Genomic DNA, 24,865 nt, shown 5'->3' on the forward strand with positions numbered 1-24,865 from the left:
TAAGTCCTCCAGTGTTTCCTGTCATGCTGTGCAGTACTATGGACAGTTTGGGATTCATGTCTGTTCACCAGGAGGTTCTTGGTTCTATTAATTTAGGTACCCGAAGGAATTGGTGTTAGGAACTTTGAGATTCCAGACCCCGTTTCTTTGTGGAGGGAAGGATATCATTTCTAGAGTTATTGATGCCTTCGCAGTAAGAATTATTTTGTTTTTAGTGTTCATGTACTATCTGTGCAAAGCACTCCGATTCTGGTGCTTTCTGGGAAGTTATTTTGGTGTATCCCTGAGTGAAGTTGCCAGAGAGATAGTAGGTAGATCTGTTGACAAGAGGTGTAGGGAATTGCTTTGGAATTTTAAGTGGAAGCAGTATTTTGTATGCTTTTAGAACAACTTAAAATTTTTTGTGCTTTAAAACCTATTGCTTTGTTTATGAGTTGAAAAGTAATATTTTAAATACATTATTTATGAAACCAGGAAACATAATCATAAATTTCCTAAGATAACTATATAAAAAAATAATAACCATCATTACTTTAAACATTAGTTGAATTTGTTTTTAATTAGGAAAAAAATTGCTGAGTATAATACAAGTAGTTCCCAACTTAAAGATTGCTTAGCTTATATATGAGAAGGCATCAGAAAAGTCCTAGTCTGTAGGCATAGTAATTTCTCTTCTCATCCCTGAATGAGGTGATCTAAAACCTCCCACTGTTAACCTTTTCAGATCACCTGGAAAGGTGACTGGTCCAGAGAAGTTCTTTCTCTCTTTTCAAATATAGAAGTTATCATGTTAGGGTTGCCAGAAATAAACTGTCTCAGCCTCAAGAAGCTGGGGAGGAGAGAGATGTTAAAACATGGAATTCATTTTCCCAGAGAAATAACTTATGAAGGTAGGTAGGTTTGGTTGAAGTCTATATGTAGATATTTTGTGTAAAATACATTGTGGGTTAATATATCTAGTCTTTGTGAGTAATCTTTCAGATATGACATTTTTTAAAGTGGAAAAATGAGTTATAAGCATACTCTTGAAGCATAATTAATTAGGAAGTTAGATCTTGCCTGTACCCATCTAGATAGTCAATTGTGTTAGAACTATTTTTTTTTTTTTTATTGAGATATATTCACATACCACGCAGTCATACAAAACAAATTGTACTTTCGATTGTTTACAGTACCATTACATAGTTGTACATTCATCACCTAAATCAATCCCTGACACCTTCATTAGCACACACACAAAAATAACAAGAATAATAATTAGAGTGAAAAAGAGCAATTGAAGTAAAAAAGAACACTGGGTACCTTTGTCTGTTTGTTTCCTTCCCCTACTTTTCTACACATCCATCCATAAACTAGACAAAGTGGTGTTTGGTCCTTATGGCTTTCCCAATCCCATTGTCACCCCTCATAAGCTACATTTTTATACAACTGTCTTCGAGATTCATGGGTTCTGGGTTGTAGTTTGATAGTTTCAGGTATCCACCACCAGCTACCCCAATTCTTTAGAACCTAAAAAGGGTTGTCTAAAGTGTGCATAAGAGTGCCCACCAGAGTGACCTCTCGGCTCCTTTTGGAATCTCTCTGCCACTGAAGCTTATTTCATTTCCTTTCACATCCCCCTTTTGGTCAAGAAGATGTAGAACTATTTTTAATGTAACTTTATTGAGATATATTCACACACCCTACAATCCACCCAAAGTATACAATCACTGGTTCACAGTATCATCACATATTTGTGTATTCATCACCATGATCATTTTTAGAACATTTGCATTACTCCAGAAAAGAAACGAAAGAAAAAAGAAGACCCCATACATCCCATACCTCTTACCTCTCCCTCTTATTGACCACTGATATTGCACTCTACTCAATTTTAAGACTTACAATTTTAAGACTTGTCAGAGATAGATAAATAGATCAGTGTAACGGAACAAAACATTCAGAAGCAGATCCATACAAACACAGGCAACTATTTTTTTTTTTTTTTTTTTTGCTATATAGTTATACAATCAATATCAAAGATCAGGGCTACTGGATTACAGTTCAACAACTTCAGGCATTTCCTTCTGGCTATTTTAAAACACTAGACAATAAAAAGAATTATCTGTATAATGAGTCAGTAGTCACAGTCATTTGTTAAATCCAGATTTCTCAGTTAAACCTCCTCCCTCCCATTTATCTTTATCTCAGTCATTAGGGATATCTGGGCAGTGACCATTTTAACTTCTTTGTGTGTGAAAGGAGTGTTGACCTTATGGAGTAGAGGAATGAAACTGGTTGATGTTCTTGGAGAGACTGGTACCCTCTGGGATTCAGGGCTTATCTGGCATAAGAACAATCTGGAGGCCTGAAGTTTCTGAAAAAATACACTAAGAAAAACTTTTTATAGAGACTTCGAGTCAAGGGTGCTCCATAGGGTTTTCAGGAATATGTTGGTTGTAGCTTTGCATACTGTGGTAGTTTGCAGTATCTGGCTAAAGCTTGCGTAAGAATAACTTCCAGAATGACCACTTGACTCTATTTGAAATCTCTTAGCCACTGAAATTTTATTTTGCTCCTTTTCTTTTCCTCCTTTTGGTCAAGAAGGCATTCTCAGTCCCATGATGCCAGGGCCAGGCTAATCTCTGGGAGTCATGTCCCATGTTGCCAGGGAGAATTACACTGCTGGGAGTCATGTCCTACATAGCGTGGAGTGTAGTGAATTTATTTGCAGACTTGGCTTAAATAGAGGGGCCACAACTGAGCAACAAAAGAGGCTCTCTGGGGGTGACTCGGGCATAATTACATGCAGGTCTAGCTTCGCCACTGGAGAAATAAGAAGTGTTAGAACTATTTTAATATGGTCATAATTTTTGGTTCTTTTCTTGGAGAAAATGAACAGCAGTTCTTTTCATTTGCATACTATCTGATTTTCTAAAAAAATTCACATCATCCTGTTATTTCACTAATGAAAAATTATATGAATTCATATAATTATATGAATATAATGAAAAATATTTTGTAAAAAATTGCTGTGCTTTACAGTTGCTAGTCATAAACACTTAACTGCCTTAACAGTAAAGAAGGAAAGAAAATGATTATTATTCCCAGTTTTCAGATGAGAAAATTGAACAAAACAGGGAAATTTGTGAATTGCTGAAAAGGATAAGCATCTCCTCCTTGGAGTTCATTTTCTTTGGTTTCTAATTTTCTAGTTAGATGCAAGATATCTCCATTATAATTCCCTAGAAAAACATTACTATTTGGAATACTCATTAGTATGCAGTTAAAATCTCTTCTGATTAGTAAGAAAGCCTTTATCAGACTATAGTAATTCATCAGCTAGGGCTTGGTTGCCACAGGCCATACCAGCACATTCTGATAGAGGAAAAAAAATCCCAATGTTTCACTGGCTGTATAATATTGTTAATTATAAACCATCTTTTTAAAAGTGCTGATTAATTTAAAATATAGTTAGTAGTAGGTTAATAATTTAAATTTGTTTGGCAGTCCTCATGTATTAGTTCTCATTTGTAACTTTTTAAAAAATGCAGAAATGGGTTGGATTTGATAGAGATACAAATAGTAATTTAAAATCAGGAATTGTCTTAATTTCTTTCTTCTGAGAAATGTGTTCTTTGTTACATGTTCTTTGCTACTCTGACATGTACAGGTTGAATTTTGAAAGCTATTTTAAATACTAAAGTTATGGAGAAATATAATATTTTTTAGATTAACCATGAAACACCGGAAAACCGTTTGTCAAAATTGATTGAAGTAGATATTGGTTCGAGCTCTGGGAGGGCAGTTGTTTCTACATCTAGCTTAATTATGGAAATCTGAACTATAATTTTTTCATGTTATAATAGGGGATATTATCACTGAAACAATAACTTTTTAAAATTAGGATTTAAAAAAAAATACCAATGTGTTAATTCTGTGTTGCCCATGTGAGTATATATTCTGAAGTTTTACTAATAGTTAAAATGTGAAATCTGGTTTTTAAATTTAATTTGATGTTTCATCTGGAACAAGCTTGAACTAAAATATCAAGATTTAAAAATTTCTTTCATTACGAACTTAGAAAAGAAATACCAAGAGTGCATACTTGTTCATTTCTCCAATTATGGTTAGTGCAAATCACTCAACCTTTCAGAGTCTCATTTTCTTATCTGTAAAGTGGGGAAATCATCCTTCTTTGAGCATTGATGCTTTGAGGATTCCACAGAATGAACAGTACTTGAAACTTAGTTACTTTAAAAAAAAATGCCAATTTTCTTTTTTTCCTCTTCCCCAAAGAAACTATTGATATAATATCACATGACTTACCTGTTATGAATTCAGTTACATAAATACCTTCCCAAAGTTACTGGTTTAATTTAAAAACTTCAGCCGTAAGCATTTGTTTATTGTCTGTTAAGGGCTTAGCCTTGAGATTTATTATAGTCAGTACTAGGCTGGACATTCATGACAAATATAGCAAGTCCTCCTTTATCATTTGTATATTCTAGTACTGAATTACTGAGATCATTTTAAGATGGTGAGTTCAGAGTTTATGATTGGCTGTATCCTATTTACAAAGCTCTTTAGTTTAAATTAATGTATTGATTTTCTGGCTTGAATCTTTTTAGAGTATTGATTCCAAATCATTAGATTTCATGCCCTCTCGTTCACATTTTGTAATGTCTGTGACTTCCTGTATTCTTTGAACAGTGAAATATTTTTATTCTACAGTGTAATACATATCTTTCATTATTCAGAATAATGCAGTTTAACCTTTTTTGATGACTCAAAATACAAAATCGATTACTGCTTTATAATATCATATTATTTTCAATTAGACCTTATTTTTACAAACATGTTAACAGATATTTAAGAAGTAAATTAATCTGACTAAAAAGTTGATGATTTTATCTCAATTTTTTAACTTAGAAAAGCAAATTTTCAAAATTAATTCAGGAAAAATATGTTAAAATACAAAATACTTGGTTTTTCAAAAAAATACTAGTAATAGTTATTGTGTAGGAACTAAGAGGTTTATTTCTGGGGTTACTTGATCAAAAATAAACAGATTTCAACCATGACATTGTAAAGTCTGGTTTTGTTAACTACTTGTCATGCTGAATGCTTATCGACTCTGGTAGGCTGAGGAACTGGTTTCACGTAGTCTAATACTTAACCTGGTGGAATGCTCTGTTAGCAATTTTTAAGCACATTTAATTTTTCTTTAACCTATTCAAAAGCTTTCAAGAGGAAATAAAACATGTGAAAAGAGTATAATTTGTAGAATTTAGTTTGTTGTATAAGAGATGCATTTATCTTTTGTTTAAATATTGGGATTAATGTCTTCCTAGTTAGTAGTATTGCTCATTACCAAGTATTACCCAGTCTATTAATTTTTTTCTCACATTCCACAGATGTGTTCAAAGCAACATTGTTTTGTTGACACAAGCTTTTAGAAGAAAGTTTGTCATTCCTGACTTCATGTCGTTTACCTCACACATCGATGAGTTATATGAAAGTGCTAAAAAGCAGTCTGGAGGAAAGGTAACTTTTTTGTTATGCATATTTTCATAACCCAGTCATGAATAAGTTAAGCTCAGTTTGAGGTACAGAGAGCAAAATTGTGTAGTTTTCTTGAATTTTGCTAATTAGAAATTTAGGTTAAATTAAATCATTGGATTTAGTGCTTTTAAAATAGTTTAAATATTTAACATTGTTATCCTAGGTAAAATAAATCTTATTTTAAGAATTCTTTTGATTTTCAAATGATTGGGATGGCTTTTAAAATGTTAGTCAATGAAATGTAAACTTGTGAATTTCTGCAGATCTGATATCCTTGAACATTAAATAAAATGTTTCCAGTTTTTAAAATCTCTTAAATAATACTAGGGGCTACTTTATTTAATTTCCATATTGAAGAAATTTTATTTTCTTTTGTTTTTCAAGGTTGTTGTGCTCTTAGCTTTTGAGGAATATTGTTAAAAGAGATAGATCACAAAGCCACTGAGTATTATAAAATAACTAGTCATTGATGGAAGCCAGATTGGAATAAGAAATTTTTGATAGAGGAAAATCGTATTTACCTGTATTATATCTGTTAATTCTTTTCCAATGTTTTGGATAGGTTGCCGATTATATTCCTCAACTGGCCAAATTCAGTCCTGATTTGTGGGGTGTGTCAGTTTGTACAGTAGATGGGCAGAGGTAAGTTTATTTTTTAAGTTCACAAGAATTGACTCTAAGTCTTAAATTTTGCGTAACAGTGAGCATGGGGTGGAGAGGACCATCTTCCATAATGGATATTAGCCCTAACATATTAAATTCAAGAAGGTAAGTGTGTTTAGATTTTATTTTAATTAAAAAAATTGAAGTTGTAATTTTATACTAAATTTGATGAGGCATTTAATTTATTTTATTCATAGTTGTAGTTTTTTTATTTGAGTATTTGTTATTCACGGACCTTCAATTGAATTTGTTTAGGAAAAGCAGACTTGTTAGAACATGAGATTAATCACTAATGAATTCACCACTAATAAAATTAGTCCCCATTTCTCAGCTTAATGTTGGTTACCCATCCTGTCAGTATCTTTAGGTAGCTCATATTCCTGATATAAGTAAAATGATAGACATTGCAGCATCACATATCCCATTATCCATCAGTCATTTGCAGAGTGAAAAATTAGTTGTGGAGCATAAAGAATGTAATGAAGTCCTTGAAAGTGTTATATGGGATACACTCACTTTGCATGTGAAGCTACTGACAAATGAAGATAGGACAGAATTATAAAAAGGATAATGTAATGGGGCTTCAAAGAGGATGATTTGGTGTAAACATGAAGCCTTTGGAAAAATGAAAGTTCTGGAATTTTTTCAAGAATTACCCTTTTTTATTATTGTGCTGGAAGTCAGACATAAAGATTTATTTATCCTATTGTAATTTAGTTTTGTCAGAAAAATTATGCCAAAAAAGAAAAATCAATATTTTTTATTCACTTGAAGGCTTAGCTCAGAGATGTGATTTTTTTTTTTATTAAGGTAGTTATTCCTTTTTAAAATTAAAATATAACTTACAGTAAGAAAAAAATATATGTATATATGCAGGCTGATGAATTTATCTTAGGGTTGTGATTTTATCCTAAATTTTGTTAAAACTACAATCTTTTTGCCTTATAATTTTAGTTTTTATTTAAGATAATTAAAGCTTTTTTCCCCGAATATGGAATTTTGACAAGGTACCTTAAGTACCTTCATTCTAAGTGATCTTCTTATCCTCGTCAGATGTTTACAATATAAAACATACGATTTAACCCATTCATTTTGAAGATGAATCTGATGCCCAGAGTTCACATATTGGCAATGGTGAAACTAGCACTTGGGTCTCTTAACTTTTAGTCCCTTGTTTTTTCATTATATCAGGCTTTTATACTTATCTGGGCTCCATAAAACGTAGTAAACACACACTGTGTATTGAATTAAATGTTGAGTACTATGAAAGGATACAAAAAAATGAGAAGACATCGTTTTGGTTTTATCTTCATGGAGCAAATTCCAGTAGGGATTGACAGTTCTGTGTTTGTATTCGGTGGGAAATCATTTATCATCATGTAATGCCTGCACATGGTTTTTCTCTTAAACATTGTCTATGTGGAAAGATGTTTTTTTTTTTTTTTCTTATCTTAATAATGTTAAAGTTGACTTTGGAACTTGAACGTAGTATTTTTAAATCCAAAGGTGATTATCATTTCTTAGAATGATTGTCAAGTTGGAGTAGTCTTAGTCTTAATTATGATTAAATTTGGTAGAAAAATTATTACATGCTTTGCTTTGTATATCTGTGTTAATATTCTATAATAGACTTAGAAGTGAGGTGGCCAATATGTTCCTCTTTGCCCTGACAGTCACTGTTTAACAACCCTGTTTGCCTGAGGTCATTATTAATAGTGCCCAGTTTCACTTTAAAAATTCATCCCTTAACTCAAAGTGGATCAAAGACCTCAATATAAGAGACAGTACCATAAAACTCCTAGAAGATAATGTAGGTGTATCTCTACATCTTTGAGACCTAGTATTAGGAGGTAGCTTCTTAGACCTTATACTCAAAGCACAAGCAACAAAAGAAAACTAGAAAAATGGGAGCTCCTCAAAATCAAAAGCTTCTGTACCTCAAAGGAATTTGTCAAAAAGGTGAAGAGTCAGCCAACACAATGTAAGAAAATATTTCGAAACCATGGATCTGAGACTGATATCTTGCACATATAAAGAAATCCTACAATTCAATGGCAATAGTACAAACAGCCCATATATAAAATGAGCAAAAAATATGAAAAGACATTTATCTGAAAAGAAAATTGAAATGACTGAAACACACGTGAAAAAATGTTCATCTTCACTAGCTATTAGGGAAATGCAAATCAAAACCACAATGAGATGTCATCTCATACCAATTAGAATGGCTGCCATTAAACAAACAGGGAACTACAAATGTTAGAGAGGATGTGGAGAAATTGGAACTCTTATTCATTGCTGGTGGGAATTTATAATGGTACAGCTGCTGTGGAAGGCAGTTTGGTGGTTCCTCTGAAAACCAGATACCAAGTTACTGTATGATGCAGTGATTCCACTTCTTGGCATATATCCAGAAGATCTGAATGCAGTGACACGAACAGACGTTTGCACATAGATGTTCATAGCAGCATTGTTCACAGTTGCCGAGAGATGGAAACAACCCGGATGTCCTTCAACAGATGAGTGGATAAAATGTGGTAAATACACAGGATGGAATACTATGCAGCAATAAGAAGGAACGAAGTCCTGAAACATATGACAACATGGATGAACCTTGAAAATGCTGAGTGAAATAAGTCAGACACAAAAGGAGAGATATTGTATGTTACCACTAATGTGAACTCCCTGAACAATATAAAATAAGTGTCTTGTAATGTAGAGTATAGGGGACCTAGAGATAGACGAAGCTAGTGAGGGGAGAATGAAAACCTGATATGTACAGACACTGAGGGCAAACTTAAAGGTATGGGAATGGACAGGGCTGATGATTGCTCGTTAATGGGATAATAAGTATCAGTGCTGAATTAAAGGTGAACATGTTCAGGAAAAACAATTTTTATCCCAGTTTGGTCAACAAATGTACATGGTCAGCCTCCTTACAGGTATTAGTAAATCAAAAGTGATACTCATTAGCTCTTTTTTTTTAAATATACTATATTCTCAGTTTGGTTTATCATATTAAACTTTATATTATTAGTGACTTAAATGTGTGTTGCAGTTAGAGCCCTGAATTTTTGAAAAATACTTCATAAGTACTGTGTTACTTCTTATAAAATCCTTGACAGTGTTTCTATGATATGTTATAAAAATCTTCTTGATTTATTGTTCACTTAGTCATTCATCATTCAGTATGCCTGTGATGTTTTGGGTATTTTTTGGGGAACTGGGGATTACATTAGTGAATAAAACAAAGATCCTTGCCCTTATGGAGCTTATGCTATAATGGAGTTGGTCACAGTTTTTTCATTCCCAAATCTATTCTCTACTTCATGTACCTTCTCATTTGGTAACTTATAAAGTTTTCTGTTTGTCGTGTTGTGATGATGACTGCCTAATGTAATTTTAGTGCTATCTCTATCAGGTTTATAAAATTAGGTATTTCTCCTAAGAAATTGGTTGGAATAGTGAGTGGATATGGTTCATAAGAAGAGACATTTATAGACAAGGTCTCAGAGAATGGTATTGAATCTAAACTGATCTCCTTTTAACTCAAACTATCCATGGGTTAGCCATGGCTGAAAGGTGTGAAAAGAAAATGGTGGATAATTTCTAAAAGGGCTAGTTCATTTTATGTGATTGAATACAGGTGGAAGGGAGGGGGAGGTACAATCCTGCCCTCAGAGAAAAGTTTTCATATTACTTAATTTATGATCCAATTTAGAATTATCTATTACCTGAGTACTTCTAAGCTTTTGCCTTTTTTTTTTTTTAATGGTGGTAGCATCTCTAAACATAAAACGTCTTCTTATATTTATTCTTTATTATCAAAGTCAACTTTTATCCTCCAATTGAGGAACAACCTTTGTCAATTAGAATTAATGTGTAAAATAACAAATATAATTATGCAATTGCATTTTTCCGGTTGATTTTACTTATTTTTTAAATCTACTTTTAAATAGGCATTCTACTGGAGATACCAAAGTTCCCTTTTGTTTGCAGTCCTGTGTGAAACCTTTGAAATATGCTATTGCGGTGAATGATCTTGGAACAGAATATGTCCATCGATATGTTGGGAAAGAGCCGAGTGGATTAAGATTCAACAAACTGTTTTTAAATGAAGATGGTAAGAATTACATAAAAGTTGGCTGGAAAAAGAACTATCTCATTTTCCTATGTAAATCTAAATCTAAGTAGTTCATTTTCATTTTTATTTTTTCAAAGAAGATTAAAAGCTTTTCATTTGTCCCGGGATTTCTGTGACATGAATAGAGAATCATCTACCTTTTAAAAGTTATTTTAGGCATTTCGTGCCACTAGGTAGGTAGTGGGGCTGGGGAGAAGATGGAGGTAGACAGCTAAGAGTTTCACTTTATAATTACTGATAGTAAATGACATAGTAAAATCTGATGGTAGTCTGGGATTTGCTTTAAATTAATTCAGTGGAAGGCAGCTGGAAATGTGGAATGTGGCATAGATGAAACAAGATTGCTACATGTTAATTATTGCAGTTAAATGATGGGTACATGGGTGTTTGTATACTGTTCTCTTTCAACTTTTGTATGTATTTGAAAACTTCCATAATACAAAGTTTTTATGGTGGCCCTGTTGAAAGAGTATTTTTGGATTTTTCTTTGTTGTAACATATAATATTTCAAAGAAATATCTTACATTCAGTAGTAGGATAACTAATAAGTTCTTATTATTTTAAAGTAATACAAAAGAAAAGGAGAGGACAAAGGTGCAGGTTTTAAATCTAAATACTATCTAGCTGAATGCAAATTAAGTTAAACTTGATTTACATGATTGGTTTCTGATTTTTCCATCTTTCAGCTTATGCTAGATTCTTGATTGGATAATGAGTTAAGAAATAGAATTGAAGAAAGAAATGAGTGAAGTAATTCAGTGGTTGCAGTAATGGCTGTGAGAAATACACTTGTATTTTTTTCCTTCCGCTGGATAGAAATTAAATGGACCTTACACTCATTACTATTTTATTAATTTTTTTTTTATGAGGTTAATGAGACTGGTATTTTGTTATGCTACTCTTCCTATTTATTTTGAGAGCAGGTGCACTTTTACTTATTATACCGTAATCTTTCTATCCTGATGCCAAATTTGATTTTATGATTACCATAGGCTAGCAACTTCAATAGGACATGGCACCTTATTTATTAGCCTCGTTGGCATCCGGATTTAATATGGAAAGAAGTAAGACTTTTATTCCAACAAATCTTAATATTTTATGAGAAGAATTAATACTTTCTTGTGAAAGGCCAAGTAGAATAATCTAGGTGGTTCTGGTGAATTGATTGATTTTGAGGGAGATTTTTAAAGAATAGAAGATAATAAATGTAGGAATTTGTGAAAAAGTATTTCAGAAACTGGATTTAACATTGCAAGTAGGAAATATTTTTGCCATTAACATTTATGATTTTAGCAATTATAATTTGACACTATAAGAAAAAAATCATGATAGGAACTCAGGAATTTAGCAAAGGTTTAGAATAAAATTGAAACAGAAAGTTTAACAAATTTTGACTTGATGTTCTTTGACTTTTTCCAAGCCTGAGCCAGCATCTGTAATCTTGGAAGTAATGATAAGATGAACCCCTCTACTATGAAATAAAATGAAGGCTTCACCATGCCACTACTTCCTGAGTTCTAAATAGGTTCTGTGCTCTAGAGTCTTGATGTTAGGCCAACCCCAGCAAAAACAGATTGTAGGTCTTTTTCATATTTAAATTTTCAAGGATAGATTTATGGTGAAACTATATACTTTGTGTATATGCATATGTATAACATTACATTTTTCTAAAATAAATATTAGTATTGTCCTAGCTTTGTAAGATTGTGTTGATAAATTAAAATTAATGTGAATATAATAAATAAAGGAATTATAGCAGTTACTCTTTTCATGTTAGTAAGTTTAAAATGATTTATAGCATAAAAAGTTTGGTCCTTGGCAGGGAGTTGGCTGATTTTTTTTTTTTTTTTTTAATTGTTATAGCCGATGGCAAATTACTTTATGGAGATGTCAATTTTGGAAACCACCAACCCCTAGTGAAGTCTTCTTTTTCTAGCTTACAGTGATCAGATCAATCAACATACCCCTTTGTGTAAAACCTTTGAGAAAGAAGAGTGGAATTAATTTACATGAGGAAGATAGGACTGGATTGTATAGAAAGGAAAAAGTTTGGGTCCTTGTCAAGAATGTGAGTGGGCACTCCAGGATTAAACCCAATATAGAATACATTGCAAACAAGTATGTAAAATTAAGCTGAACATTCTTTTTAGTACTTTTTAGTTAAGTGCTTTAATACTCTTTAGTATATGCATTAGCAAACTTTGATTTAGCCTCAATTATGAACCATAACTTTGTAGGTTCATAAGCTTAGTGGTTTGAAAAGCTTTTTCTAATCTAATGTGAAAGAACTCTTCATATGTTATTGCCTTGGGGAGAATAAATAGATGTTAAACTTGGTCAGTTTTGTGCATTTTAGTTAAAAACATGTCCATGAATTTCAGGTGTCACCCATGTCTGTTTTGTTGATATACCAAGCTAATATCTGCCATTGCTTCAAATAGTAGTAGCCTTTTAAAATTAGCTTGTACAGAAGTGTGTTACTTCTGCTGTTCATAAATATTTTTAAATTAAGTAACACTTCTGAAATGAACCTTCCATTCTTCTCTCCTACCAATAGCAGATGCAGGAAACAGATCTCATAGTCATAGGTCTTAGACTGAGAGTTTGTACTACAGTAAGGTTGATGTTATGTTATAATAATATTTCTGGTATATTTCCAGAACATTCAGATGTCTGACTTTTGAGCCAAAGGCAGAGTGAGCAGTTGCTTGCATCTGAAAATTGAGTTGTCATGTCATAGAATTATTTAGTTTTATATGCTCTTTGAAAATCTTCTTGAATATAACTTATGTAGTGTTTGCAGAATATTTATGACTTAAAAAATATTAAATGCCTACATTATGTAGTACTGTTTGGAAGTTTGGAAGTTTACACATTAGCTGCCTCCTTGGACCGAGAGTCTAAAACTTGATAATGTAAAAAATCCATGAAAGGAAAGATGCATGCATATCTACACAAATAACCGTTAATTTAACACAGCCTGAATTCTTTATTTTGCTTTTTTTCTATATGTGGTTTTTCTTTCAGGTGGATGTTTGGAACATTTTTGTTTCTTGGCTTCTTGCCATGTAGTATTTCTGGGACAGCAACTGCTCTCATTTCATGTGGTATCAGTGAAAGCAAACTTCTCCGAGTCGTGTCCAGCATAATTAGGAATAGGCAAATGTTGTTTATAATATTAGGATGTAGCACTAAAATTTTATTTTAACTTTTGGAGCTAGACATTATCATAGGGAACTCAAAATGTACAGTTTTTAAATCATAGCTACTAAATCACATTGTTGATCTTTATTGAGGGAAACTGGTGACTATAATTTACCTAATCACATTTTTGTTTTCTGTTTTAAATTTTTTAACTGCTTTATCGAGATATAATTCACATACCATACAATTCACCCATTTAAAGTGGCTCTTAGTATATTTGCAGAGTTGTGCAACCATCATCATAGTCAATTTAGGCCACTTTTGTCACCCCCAAATGAAATCTCATGTGCATTAGCAGTCACTCCCCATTTGGCCCCTACCCTAGTCCATGGCAGCTACTGATCTACTATAGATTTGGACATTTCATGTCAATGGAATCATATACTATTTGGTCTTTTGTGCCTGGATTATTTCACTTAACAATATTTCTGTGATTAATCTGTGTTTTAGCATGTATCAGTAATTTATTCCTTTTTATTGCCAAATAATATTCCATTTTATGGATAATGCCACATTTTGTATTCATCAGTTGATGGACTTTTGGTTTGTTTCCACTTTTTGGCTATTATGAATAATGCTGCTGTGTACATTCGTGTACAAGTTTTTGTGTGAATATATGTTTTCATTTCTCTTGGCTACATACCTAGGAGTGGAATTGCTGGGTCATAAAACTTTTTTTTTTAACATTTTGAGGAACTGCCAAACTATTTTTGAAAGCTCAAAGTTGTTTTGCTGGAGGCTCATCTCACAGAATGTAGCTTGTTTAAAATTCAGTGATACTAATAATGCAATAAAAACTTAATGCACTCTGCTAGATTTATGAAAACATGTTCCCAAAGAAATAAATAACTGTAGCAAACAGATAAATTAAGAAATATGCTTACAAGTAAAGGTTTTCATTGCTCTAAGAGTTTTGTGTTTGGCATTTGTGCCACACAGTGAATAAGAATGTAAATTTGAAATTCTGTGTAAGAATTAGAACAAAGAGGTAGGATTTTTGGATGAACTTAAAATTATAAGTAACTTTTAAAATTATAAGAGAATTACATCCTATTGTCAGGAAATATAGAAAGCATACAGGATACAATTTTAAATCCCCTGTAATCTTATTATCCTGTGAGTATCACCTGCTAATGTTGTATGCTTTCTTTTTTTTTATATGCTTGTGTACATATAGACACAGAAATAAAACACTTTAAAAAGCCCTGCTCTCTGTACCTCTTCATTTGCCTTTATGAATATTAGAGCAGCATCCTAGAAGTGAATTACTGGTTTGATATGTAACTCACCCAACTCCCCTGCCCCCCCACCCCCCCGCACCAAAAAAAACCAAACAACTATAGCAGTGACTTACATAAAAAAGAAAAATATGTTCATGGAAAGTATATATGCATTGAAGAAAATGGTATCAGATTTTGAAATAATGCTACTACTTTTATGTTTTACAGATAAACCACACAATCCTATGGTAAATGCTGGAGCAATTGTTGTGACTTCATTAATAAAGGTAAAATGTTGACATTTCTTTTTAACCTAGTAAATTTTTTTAATAACTAAGACTTAAAGATGAATCTTGGATTGTTTATATAGAATTTTGAAAAATTCTTCGTGTTAAAAAAATTAGTCATCTTATGGAGTTAGGAGTTTCATTTCAAAATAAATGATGTAATTTCAAGGGCAAAATCAAAAACATAACTCGTAAATTCCAACTGTTAGTTACTCTTAAGGATGGAAAAAATTCAAAACGATGTCTGCTGAACAATAGGCATAGAAATGTTTTTCTTCTTAAAGTTTTGATACGTTTTCCTTTCTCTTCATTTTGGCTCTTCTAGAATGAAGAGATGTAAATAGAACTAAAAGCATTTTACTGTATAATTTTTGTCATCAGCGTATGTAGGAACAAATGTTCTGGTACTTTGTGTTTAAGACAAAGTGCATTTAATCTTGAATATTCTCAAATCTTTAATACTCTCATAAGCTGGAATCACATTGTCATTTGAACTCGTTTCATTTGTTTTACTTAAATCATGTCATAAATAAGGCTTATTCCAATCATTAAGTTATATTATTTTCTTTATGCTTTGCAGTTTGCATTGTGTGGTTTTGATTTTTTTTTTAAGTGTTTAGTTTGCCTTAATAATTGAAAGAACTAATGTTGTTTTGAAATAAGTATTTGAAAATGGTTCCACTGTGTTTTGGTTTTTAATTTCTAATTATAAATTTCATTTATATTAAAATAAGTTCATTTGTACTTGGCACATTTCATGTTTTTCTTCAGTAAATCTGTGCCTATCTGTTCCAAGATAGAATAATACATAACTGCATGGCTTTGTGAGGATGGGGTACCCTGGTTACACAAAGGATGTTTGAGTATAAATTACATCCTTGGCCCAATTCACAAAATTTCAACTTATTTGTATGCTAGAAATCCTCTCTTAACTTCCATGAGTTTTATGTATTTATGAGGAAAGATTTTAAAACAGAAGACTACTTATCTTTAAAATAAAATATAGTTACTTAGTTCTTATTTTGTGTCAAGTGCTCCAGAAGCATTGGCCTACTTGATCCTTATAAACCCCAGTGAAGTAATTGTTATAGCCACCTATTATTTTTTTAATGAGACTAGTTTTAATATACTAAAGAAATTTTCGTTTTTCTCATTTTAACATCTAGTTGTTCATGACTGTTTTACGTAAGGGCAATGTCAGTTTGGGATGAAATTGTTTATTGTAGAAAAATACAGTGTAAATATGCTCTAGGCACAGTCTTACCTTCAGGTAGCTTACATCGTAGTTTGAAGTATATACAATAATGAGATTCAGTAAATGTTGCAGTAAGAGAAAAGTCTCACTAATCGTTCAGATTTGAAAAAGTAACTTAAATTAGAAGTAAGGAAAATTATTATAATTTTTTGGGTCTTCCCAGAAAAATGTTCACATACCATGATTTTATATGCATACCCTTTGAAGCTAATCCATGAACCCTAGTTTAAGAATTCTTTAATTGGAGAAAGATTAAAATGGCACACCAATAGTATTCTCAAGAAAGGGCATATGTAAATGATTAATAGAGGACTCTCTTAACTTCATGCAGTTAAAATCTTCCTTTGTTTAATGATTTGTGGATTTAATAGTCTACACTGAAATGCTGCATGTGGAAATTTCATGCGTTGTCACATCACACCATTGCTTCATTATTTTAACTTACTATGTCCAGTCATAACTCATAAACTCTACAGTTGAGCCACATTAATATGAACACTTAGAAACAGTTAAAAAACACACACACGTAATATATGCATGTTGAAATGTCCAAAAGTGCAAAAATTTAACTGTCATCTGATATTTACAAATTTGGTCCATGATTTTAATTGGGGTATAGTTCATATTTAAATTTTCTTTGAGTTTTTGTTTTATTTTGTTTTTAGAATGTGTTTCACAAGTGTTATTTTTTTTAATGAATACAAATCTTGGAGGGGGAAGTCTGATACTACTCTGTGTAAAACAGATTGCTCCAGAATGTAATACTTTTCTTAGGAGCTTCTTAAGAAAGACTTCAAAAGTCTTGTAAATGTCCATGTGCAATCTGCAAGTTGTATGATCGTCTACTATTTGTGAATTAGCAATTGTTTTGAAATTAAGATAATAAAATCATTTCCAAATGGGTATTCAGAAGTCGCCAAGTGCAGCCCTCTTACTTTATATAGCTGAAGAAACTAGACCGGTTAGGTTGTGACAGCATTAGAATTGGTCTTGAACTAAATCTACTAATTTTCTGTTTGCTATTCATTGGATTTCACTCTGCCATATTGAATGTAGGTATATGATGTTTCTCTTGGTGACCTCTTTGACTTTATCTAGCTTAGATATATTGTCTGAAAAGTGAAAATATTACTTTCCTAATTTTGACTTGTACAAAATATCAATTTATTTGTTTACAAGTCACCTGTCTTTTTTTCAGTGGATGTATATATAATCATTTTTTGGATATTTGTCAGTGCTACTATCGTTAAGGAACCAGACCCCTCCCCAAGGACCTTGCATTTGAGTACCCAAAACATGGGTATTTACTATGGCTACTAGATGTGAATTTTGTTTTTAGCCTTTCTCTTATTTGATTACTTTAAGGCTGTTTGTGATCCCCACCCCCTCCCCCCAATTCAGGACTTTATGGTGCCATTAACACATCTTCATGTTACTTCCTTCTCACCCCCAATTAAGTGGAGTCTTTAGTAAGACTCTTTATATCATAATTTTGTAGTACTGATATTTTTTCCTTGTAGGATTGGTGGTGATCCTCAGGAAATGGGGGAAGAGGCAAAGCAAATGTTCAAAAGGATTAGCAGATTGTGGAAAAAAGGAGGATTTGGACAGAAGGAACCTGTTGCATTAATTCTTAACTACTAAACTTATAGGAAAACTCCAGTATTTAAAATTTTAAACAAAGCTATATAGGTAAATACCTTTTTAAAAACAAATGTCATTTTATACTTAAAATAGACATCTTAAAAAAAAAAAAGGGTACCATAGTTCTCTTTTTCTATATGGTTAGCTACCATAACTTTATAAAGGAGTATTTTTTGATGTAGTCTAGTACAGTTTAAAAGTTAAGGTCTGGTAAGGGGTATGTGGGAAATTTTAGGGGTATGTGGGAAAATGTGGGCAACATATTGCAAAATAATTGCTATTTCTGCTTTTTTATTTTGGAGGTAGAGAATAAAGTAAACTGTCATCTATGTTTATGTTTCTTCTTTTTATTCTAGTGGTAGTTTCTAGTTTTTGTCATTTGAAGAAGCTAGATTTTTTTAAATTCAGAAGTATTTTTGAATTTAAAAACTTGGAGTTTCCTTTTTTCCTCCCTCCCTCCCCAGTGTAATCATGATCCATGAAAATCAGGGCAAGTGTAGTTTATCTATATGTAAAGGTTAATTTGGTTATGTTAGCAATAATCTGTTAGACTTGCTGATAAGCCACATTTTTAAGGTGGTGTGTGGCACTGTAGAGTAATGGGAAGAGACAGAATTATATTGATTTATTTACTTTCATGGGTTATATCAGTTGATATTTTTTTTTTTTAAAGTTTATTTTTTATGAAGAGTAGACAATTCACTGCCAGTGGAATTCATTTTTCTGTTACTTTATTAATGGGGTTGACCTATGAATATGCTAGTTCTAGAACAATGTTAATTTTTACCTGTTGTATCTTTTAATTTCCCAGTAATATTTAACTTTGAGGGCTTTTTCTATGGGAAGATTAAAGTAAGAGTATTTTATAAAATCATTTTCAGTTACCTTTTTTTGCCCTTTTCCTCTATGCTGTTTTCTTCTATGATCTCTAATTTTTAATTGGCTTTTACATCCCCTTACTTTATGAATGAAATCAAATACTTTACTTACAAAATAATTGATTAATGCATTGATTTTAATTAGCATTTTTGTATTTAACTTACAGGCAGTTGTCTCTTAACGGTAGTGTTTTCATTTGCATTATGATGCATAGTAGATTAATCAATTCATGAATGTATTATAAGACTATAAAATCACTCCACTATTGTTACATATTAATTATTTTAATAGCCAGTGTTAAAACTCTGTGCCTCTATCAAATTTTTTTTTCTTCAAATGAATGTAATTCTGTAGCTTGACAGATCTTTCTTTAGATAAATAGATTTGTATTATTTTCTATTATCAGAGTCTGATTATCTTTTTAAAACAAAGTGTGGTTTGCTTTTAAAAATTACTTGGTGAATGGATTAGAAATTTTGGTAAATATGTTTTGTCCACTTCAGTTTCTTTAAAAAGTTTTGCTTCTGTATTTACTACATAGCACTGTAACTTTTTCAAAATTAACATGATACCTAATAATGCTTGTCAGTGATCTTCAGACTGGGTTATGTAAATCTCATGGAGGGAAGCCTTTCCAAGGGTTAAAGAGGCACTTTAAGACAATTTCCATATCTCAGTTGCCATGTGTTCCCTTTCTTAAAACTGATCTGCCTTTGGTCCAGGTGTCATCCTGTTTTCCAGAAGAGATGCATACTTCTCATGAGCCCCAAATTTTACTATAGCGCACTGCTTCAAGTTGTAAAAACTTCTTGGGCACAAACAGAAGGGAACATTTTGAGATACTGGCGTCAGTGATGTTGAGGATGTGAATGACTATAATGACTTGGTAACAAATCCTCTTATATATACCAGATTGTTTCTATCTAGTATTTGGTTTGAAAAAAATTGAAAGAGAATCTATCTAATCAAGTTGTCAGTTAATAAGGACATTAAACATAATATTTGAGGATAGGTAACTGTGACTTTTGGCTGTAACAAGAGGTAGACATGTAAAGAACTCAGTGACATTGCCACAACAAAACTTTTTCTATTACCATCTATTTATATATTGTAAGCAAGGCTTCTCAGCTTATACATCTGTAAAAATTAAGAATTTTAAGAATTAAGAAAATTAAGAATAGGAAGAGAATTAAACTCCATCTCATTCAATTAATGAAGTAATTAAAATCAATTACTATTTCAAAGGAGAAGAAAAACAATTTTGCAAATTAGAGTGGAAAATGATTAGCAAATAAACATTTTTCCTTGAACTTTTTATTATGAAAAATTTCAAAACATATACGAGACAAGCAATATACAACAAGCCCCCATGTACCCATTGCCAGTTTCAATTTTTGTAATGTCTATTCCTCTGCCCCTCTGGACCCCACTACTCAATAATGATGATGGTTTCTCCAGTTTTTGGTGTTTTTTTTTTGGCGGGGGGGAGGGGTGGATTTACTCTAATGTGTTTTGTATGTGTATGTGTGTTTTTTCTAACAGCTTTGCAAATAAAATTTTTATGATAACTTTCAAAAGTAAACTGACATAAACTTAATAATGGTTAGTAAATAGTGGTTATTAGGTCTCATATATCCTTGGGGTACATAAAATCTTTCCAAGGGTACAGGGGCCAATATATTTATTGACTTAAGTTAAATGTCATTTCCAGGATAGATAATAAGAATGAGCATTAATCAAATGCCTTCGCATTTAAAGGTGAATTTTTGGCGGTGGGATTTTACTGAATTAACACACAATCATTCGAATATGTTTTTTTCCTTATTTACGAAGTCTGCCTAGGGATTTCACGTAGCTACCCAAAATGTTATATAATGATAGAATTGGCAAATATTGTTACATAATGAAAGACAAATGTTAAAAACAACATGGAAGCAAAATTTAATTGTGCTTTACTTTAATAAATTAAAAATAGACCAAGTATATGACCATAGTCTAGAGTTGAAATGGTTTTTATTTTTTCATGTTAAATATGACAGCTAAATAAGGAACATTTGTATTAGATTTGTAGGGCACAGTTTAGGTCAGAGGATGAAAGTTTAATATAACTTGCTTATTTTACATTGATTAACTGTATACCGTCAGTAATTATCCATGTGACATCCCAATGCAAATGCTGAGATCCTTTTCCAAAAGAGTTGTTTTTTTGTGTGTGTGCTTTTTCAAAGGTGAAAAAGGTTTTTGTGGTTTAAATGTTGTTACATATTTTACAGCATTAGGATCTATGGAATATTTTGACAACTGCAACAGTTCAATGAAGTTGGTAATTTCTTCTTTTAATTATTTTTCATTGAACAGCTTTGGAGTTACATTTCTACATTTTGATTTTTGGTTTAGTATAAGGAAAGGAAACTTAAAATATGTCAAAGGATGCTGTAACTTTGATAAAATAGTGTGGTATTCCTTCTAGCTACTGATTGTATATGTATGACTGCACATCCTTTCCTGAATAAATTGATTTGTAAGGTTTCACAGATTACCAGCTATGCCCTAATCCACTTGTAAAGTGGAGAACTGACCTGGCTTTATTCAATTAAATAATACTCTGGTACAGGTTTTCCCCCATAATAAAATTTTAAAGTGTAATGTTTTGGATTTTTTGAGGATAAAGTTAAAAAAATACATTTTTTATAACTTTAGTTGCCAAATTATTTTATTTTAAACTTGTTTTAAAAATTAGAGATGTATTGTTTCTGTTGGGTTCATATCAACAATTAATACGTTTGATTTCAGATCTACAACTTACTGCTTTGTAAACTTCGCCGAGGTAAAATAAAACCTACTTGAACTGATCTATGTTACATAGGTTTTTCCTATTGGCATTTTGCAGTAGCTAAGATGCCAGAAACAGAAGTGATGAAACAATACATCTTCCATACCCTGAATTGGCATAATGCTAAGTATAATTGTAACAAGTATTTGAGAGATTATAAAATATAAAATTTAATTGTTTTAGTTTAAGTATTGTAACAAGTGAGAGATATTAAGAGTAGAGCTTTCTCTACTCTAGCAAAATATACTCGGAATGTTTGCATATACTAAAATTTTAAAAATTAGTTTTACATCATAACTGACTTTTCTAACTCTGTTAGGTTAAGTTTTATATTTACATAAGTAGATATTTGAAAATCATAATTTATATATACTTAATTCTTTTCTAAGGGTGAAACTTTATTTTAAGTTTTTTAAATGTGAGATTAAATAAATAACATTCTAGCAGATTATGTGCTGTCATGAAAAAGAAGGGGATTTGGGTAACTTGTATTTAAAATTCTGTAACTTTGGGTTGGGTGGAGGTATTTAAAATTCTGTAACTTTGGGTTCGGTGGAGGTATACTTAAAATAAAGCATTCCCTTTGTAATTCATATCCATTCTCAATGGTGTTAGTGAAAGAACATGTAAAAGAGTTTAAGTGAATACTAAATAACTTTAGATGTATTTCCTAGACTTAAAAGTACTAATGCAGTATATTAATTATAATGGTAGCACTTTGAAAGTTTTGGTATTATATTAACTTAAAACTTAACTGTGGTGGTTCCTATCTTAACACATTTATGTCTCTTATTTCTTTGCAGCAAGGAGTAAATAATGCTGAAAAATTTGACTATGTAAGTGGAATATAGAATTCAGTTTTCATGCTACATTCTTTATATATTTGTCTTTTGATTACTAATATTTCCCACTTTTCTTTTATAGGTGATGCAGTTTTTGAATAAGATGGCTGGTAATGAATATGTTGGATTCAGTAATGCCACGTGAGTGATTTATGGCTAAGGTTTTTATAGAATAAGCCTCTATTTTAAAAAATCTAGATTCTGTACATTTTCTATTTCATTACTATTTATACTGTATTTAGAATTAACCTGCTTTCTCTTGTTGGTTCTAGGACTTAACTTCAGTGAATAAATAGATGTTTAAAATTTGGTCATTAAAGGGAAATGAATGATTTCTAAATTACCTAAGGAAAATACTTAAAAATGCTTTTAAGTAGTTTTGATAAACTTCTAGTGAATAATCCTAGAATCAGAAGAGTCTTCAACTTTACCTCAAAATACTGACACTTATTCAATTTTCTCTTTGCTTATAATACCTGTATTACCTCTCTTATCTTCCTTTGTCTGGCTAACTAGACTGTTACCCTGATTCTTTATTTTGAAATTTGCAAGTGTACAGAAGAGTTAAAAGAATAAACAATGAATATCTATAGATCTTTGACTTATATTCTCCAATTAATATTTTGTCTCATTTACTTTTTCTGAATCTTTCTTTAGGTAGATATATAAATATGTGTATGTACATACACATATATGTACTTATCCATAAATATATATGTACATAGATTTTTTTGCTGAACTATTTGAAATTAAGTTGTAAATATAACACTTCACTCTAATAACTCAGAGTGTATAGCCCTAGAATAAGGACATAAGGACATTCTTCTGTATAACCACAATACCATTAACACACTTGAGAAAATTAACATTAATTTTAAAATACCATGATATTAATGAATATGTGAATGTTACCAGTGGTCCCTAAATATCTTTCACAGCTTTTTTTTTTTTTTTTTTGCTTTAGGAACTAATCAGTGTTTAAGCATTAAATTTGTTTTGTCTCTCTAGTCTCTTTAAACTAGAACAATTCCCCTCCCCCACCACCCTTGCTTTTAAAAATTTTATTAAATGGCATTTTCTGAAGAGTGCAGACCAGTTGTCTTATAGAACAGGAATTGACAAACTTTTTCTTTGAATAGCCAGATAGAAAATATTTTAGGCTTTGTGGGTCATGTGGTCTCTGTCATAACTACTTACTTCTGCTGTTCTAGTACAAAAGCAGCCATAGATGATACGAAGCTGTGTTCCAGTAAAACTTATTTGTAAGAACTGGCAGCAGGCTGAATTAGTCTGTAGACTGTAGTGGATATATCCCCCATTTTGGATTTGTCTGATTGTTTCCTTGTGATTAGATAAACAGTTTTGGCATGTATAGTAACTAGATGATGTTTGTACTACTTGTTGCTTCGTATTTGGGGGTGGGAGGGGGAGCAAGAAAATGTCAGTTTATCTGCCTGACCAACTTTTATTTACCAGCTTAAGTATCTTTTCCAGGAAGTTTTCCATGAATCTCATATTGCCTTTCTTCTGTACTCTCATATTACAATGTTTCATTGAATTTTTTCTATGTCTCTCTTTGTCCCATCACCACTATTATATGTACTCTGACCTCCTTAAATTGTGTTAGAATGTCGTCTTCCAATTCATTTTAGTATCTCTGTTATTTGGCAGATAATGAACTGAATGAACTGTGTGTCCAGTACCATGGTCTTTGCTGAGTAGCCCTTATCTACACTGCATTGATGTTTTTTAAAAAGTTTGGCAGGTTGACCTTGAGTCCCAAGAACTTTTCCAAATCTGTTTTGATTTGTAAAGCTGCTGGAATGCAATATACCAGAAATAGGTTGGCTTTTACAATGGTAATTTAGTAGTTTATAAATTTATAGTTCTAAGGCCATGAATACATCCAAATTAAGACATCAACAGGATGATATCTTCTCTGAAAAAAGGCCTCTGGCATCTGTGGATCCCCTGTCAGATAGCAAGGCACATGGCCAGTGTCTGCTGGTCCTTCTCTCCTGGGTTTTGTTGCTTTCAGCTCCTGGCTTCAGTGGTTCTCTCAGTTTCTCCAGGGGCTTTCTTTTTCCTATGAGTTTTTCCTGATTTCATCTCTCTGATCCTCTCATAAAGGACTCCAGTAAAAGGATTAAGACCCACCTTGAATAGGCTGGGTCACATCTCAACTGAAAGAACCTAACCAAAATGTCCCACCCACAATAGGTCTCCACCTGTGTTAAAAGAATATTCTGGGGTACATAACAGCTTCAAACTACCACAATATCCAGTGTTGTTTTTCTGACCATGGAAATGTTGAAATGCACAGTTGAAAAGGGCTATCCTCCCCAGGGTA

General features: G+C 31.9%; 1 protein-coding gene across 4 annotated transcripts in view; it reads left to right on the forward strand.

The window, feature by feature from the left end:
* The window catches only part of GLS (glutaminase), an 85,142-nt gene that overhangs the window by 16,997 nt on the left and 43,280 nt on the right, over positions 1 to 24,865 (forward strand). For 2 of the 4 annotated variants that reach the window (XM_037848486.1, XM_037848487.1), the window contains exons 4-9: positions 5,397 to 5,526; positions 6,107 to 6,186; positions 10,167 to 10,330; positions 15,004 to 15,062; positions 22,477 to 22,509; positions 22,598 to 22,656. In XM_037848486.1, coding sequence (XP_037704414.1) covers positions 5,397 to 5,526; positions 6,107 to 6,186; positions 10,167 to 10,330; positions 15,004 to 15,062; positions 22,477 to 22,509; positions 22,598 to 22,656 — 525 coding nt within the window. Of the gene's footprint in view, positions 1 to 5,396; positions 5,527 to 6,106; positions 6,187 to 10,166; positions 10,331 to 15,003; positions 15,063 to 19,228; positions 21,668 to 22,476; positions 22,510 to 22,597; positions 22,657 to 24,865 lie in introns of those variants that run through there. The other 2 variants (XM_037848489.1, XM_037848488.1) reach the window with 2 other exon arrangements.

Source organism: Choloepus didactylus, chromosome 9, assembly GCF_015220235.1.
Source record: "Choloepus didactylus isolate mChoDid1 chromosome 9, mChoDid1.pri, whole genome shotgun sequence".
NCBI lineage: Eukaryota > Metazoa > Chordata > Mammalia > Pilosa > Megalonychidae > Choloepus > Choloepus didactylus.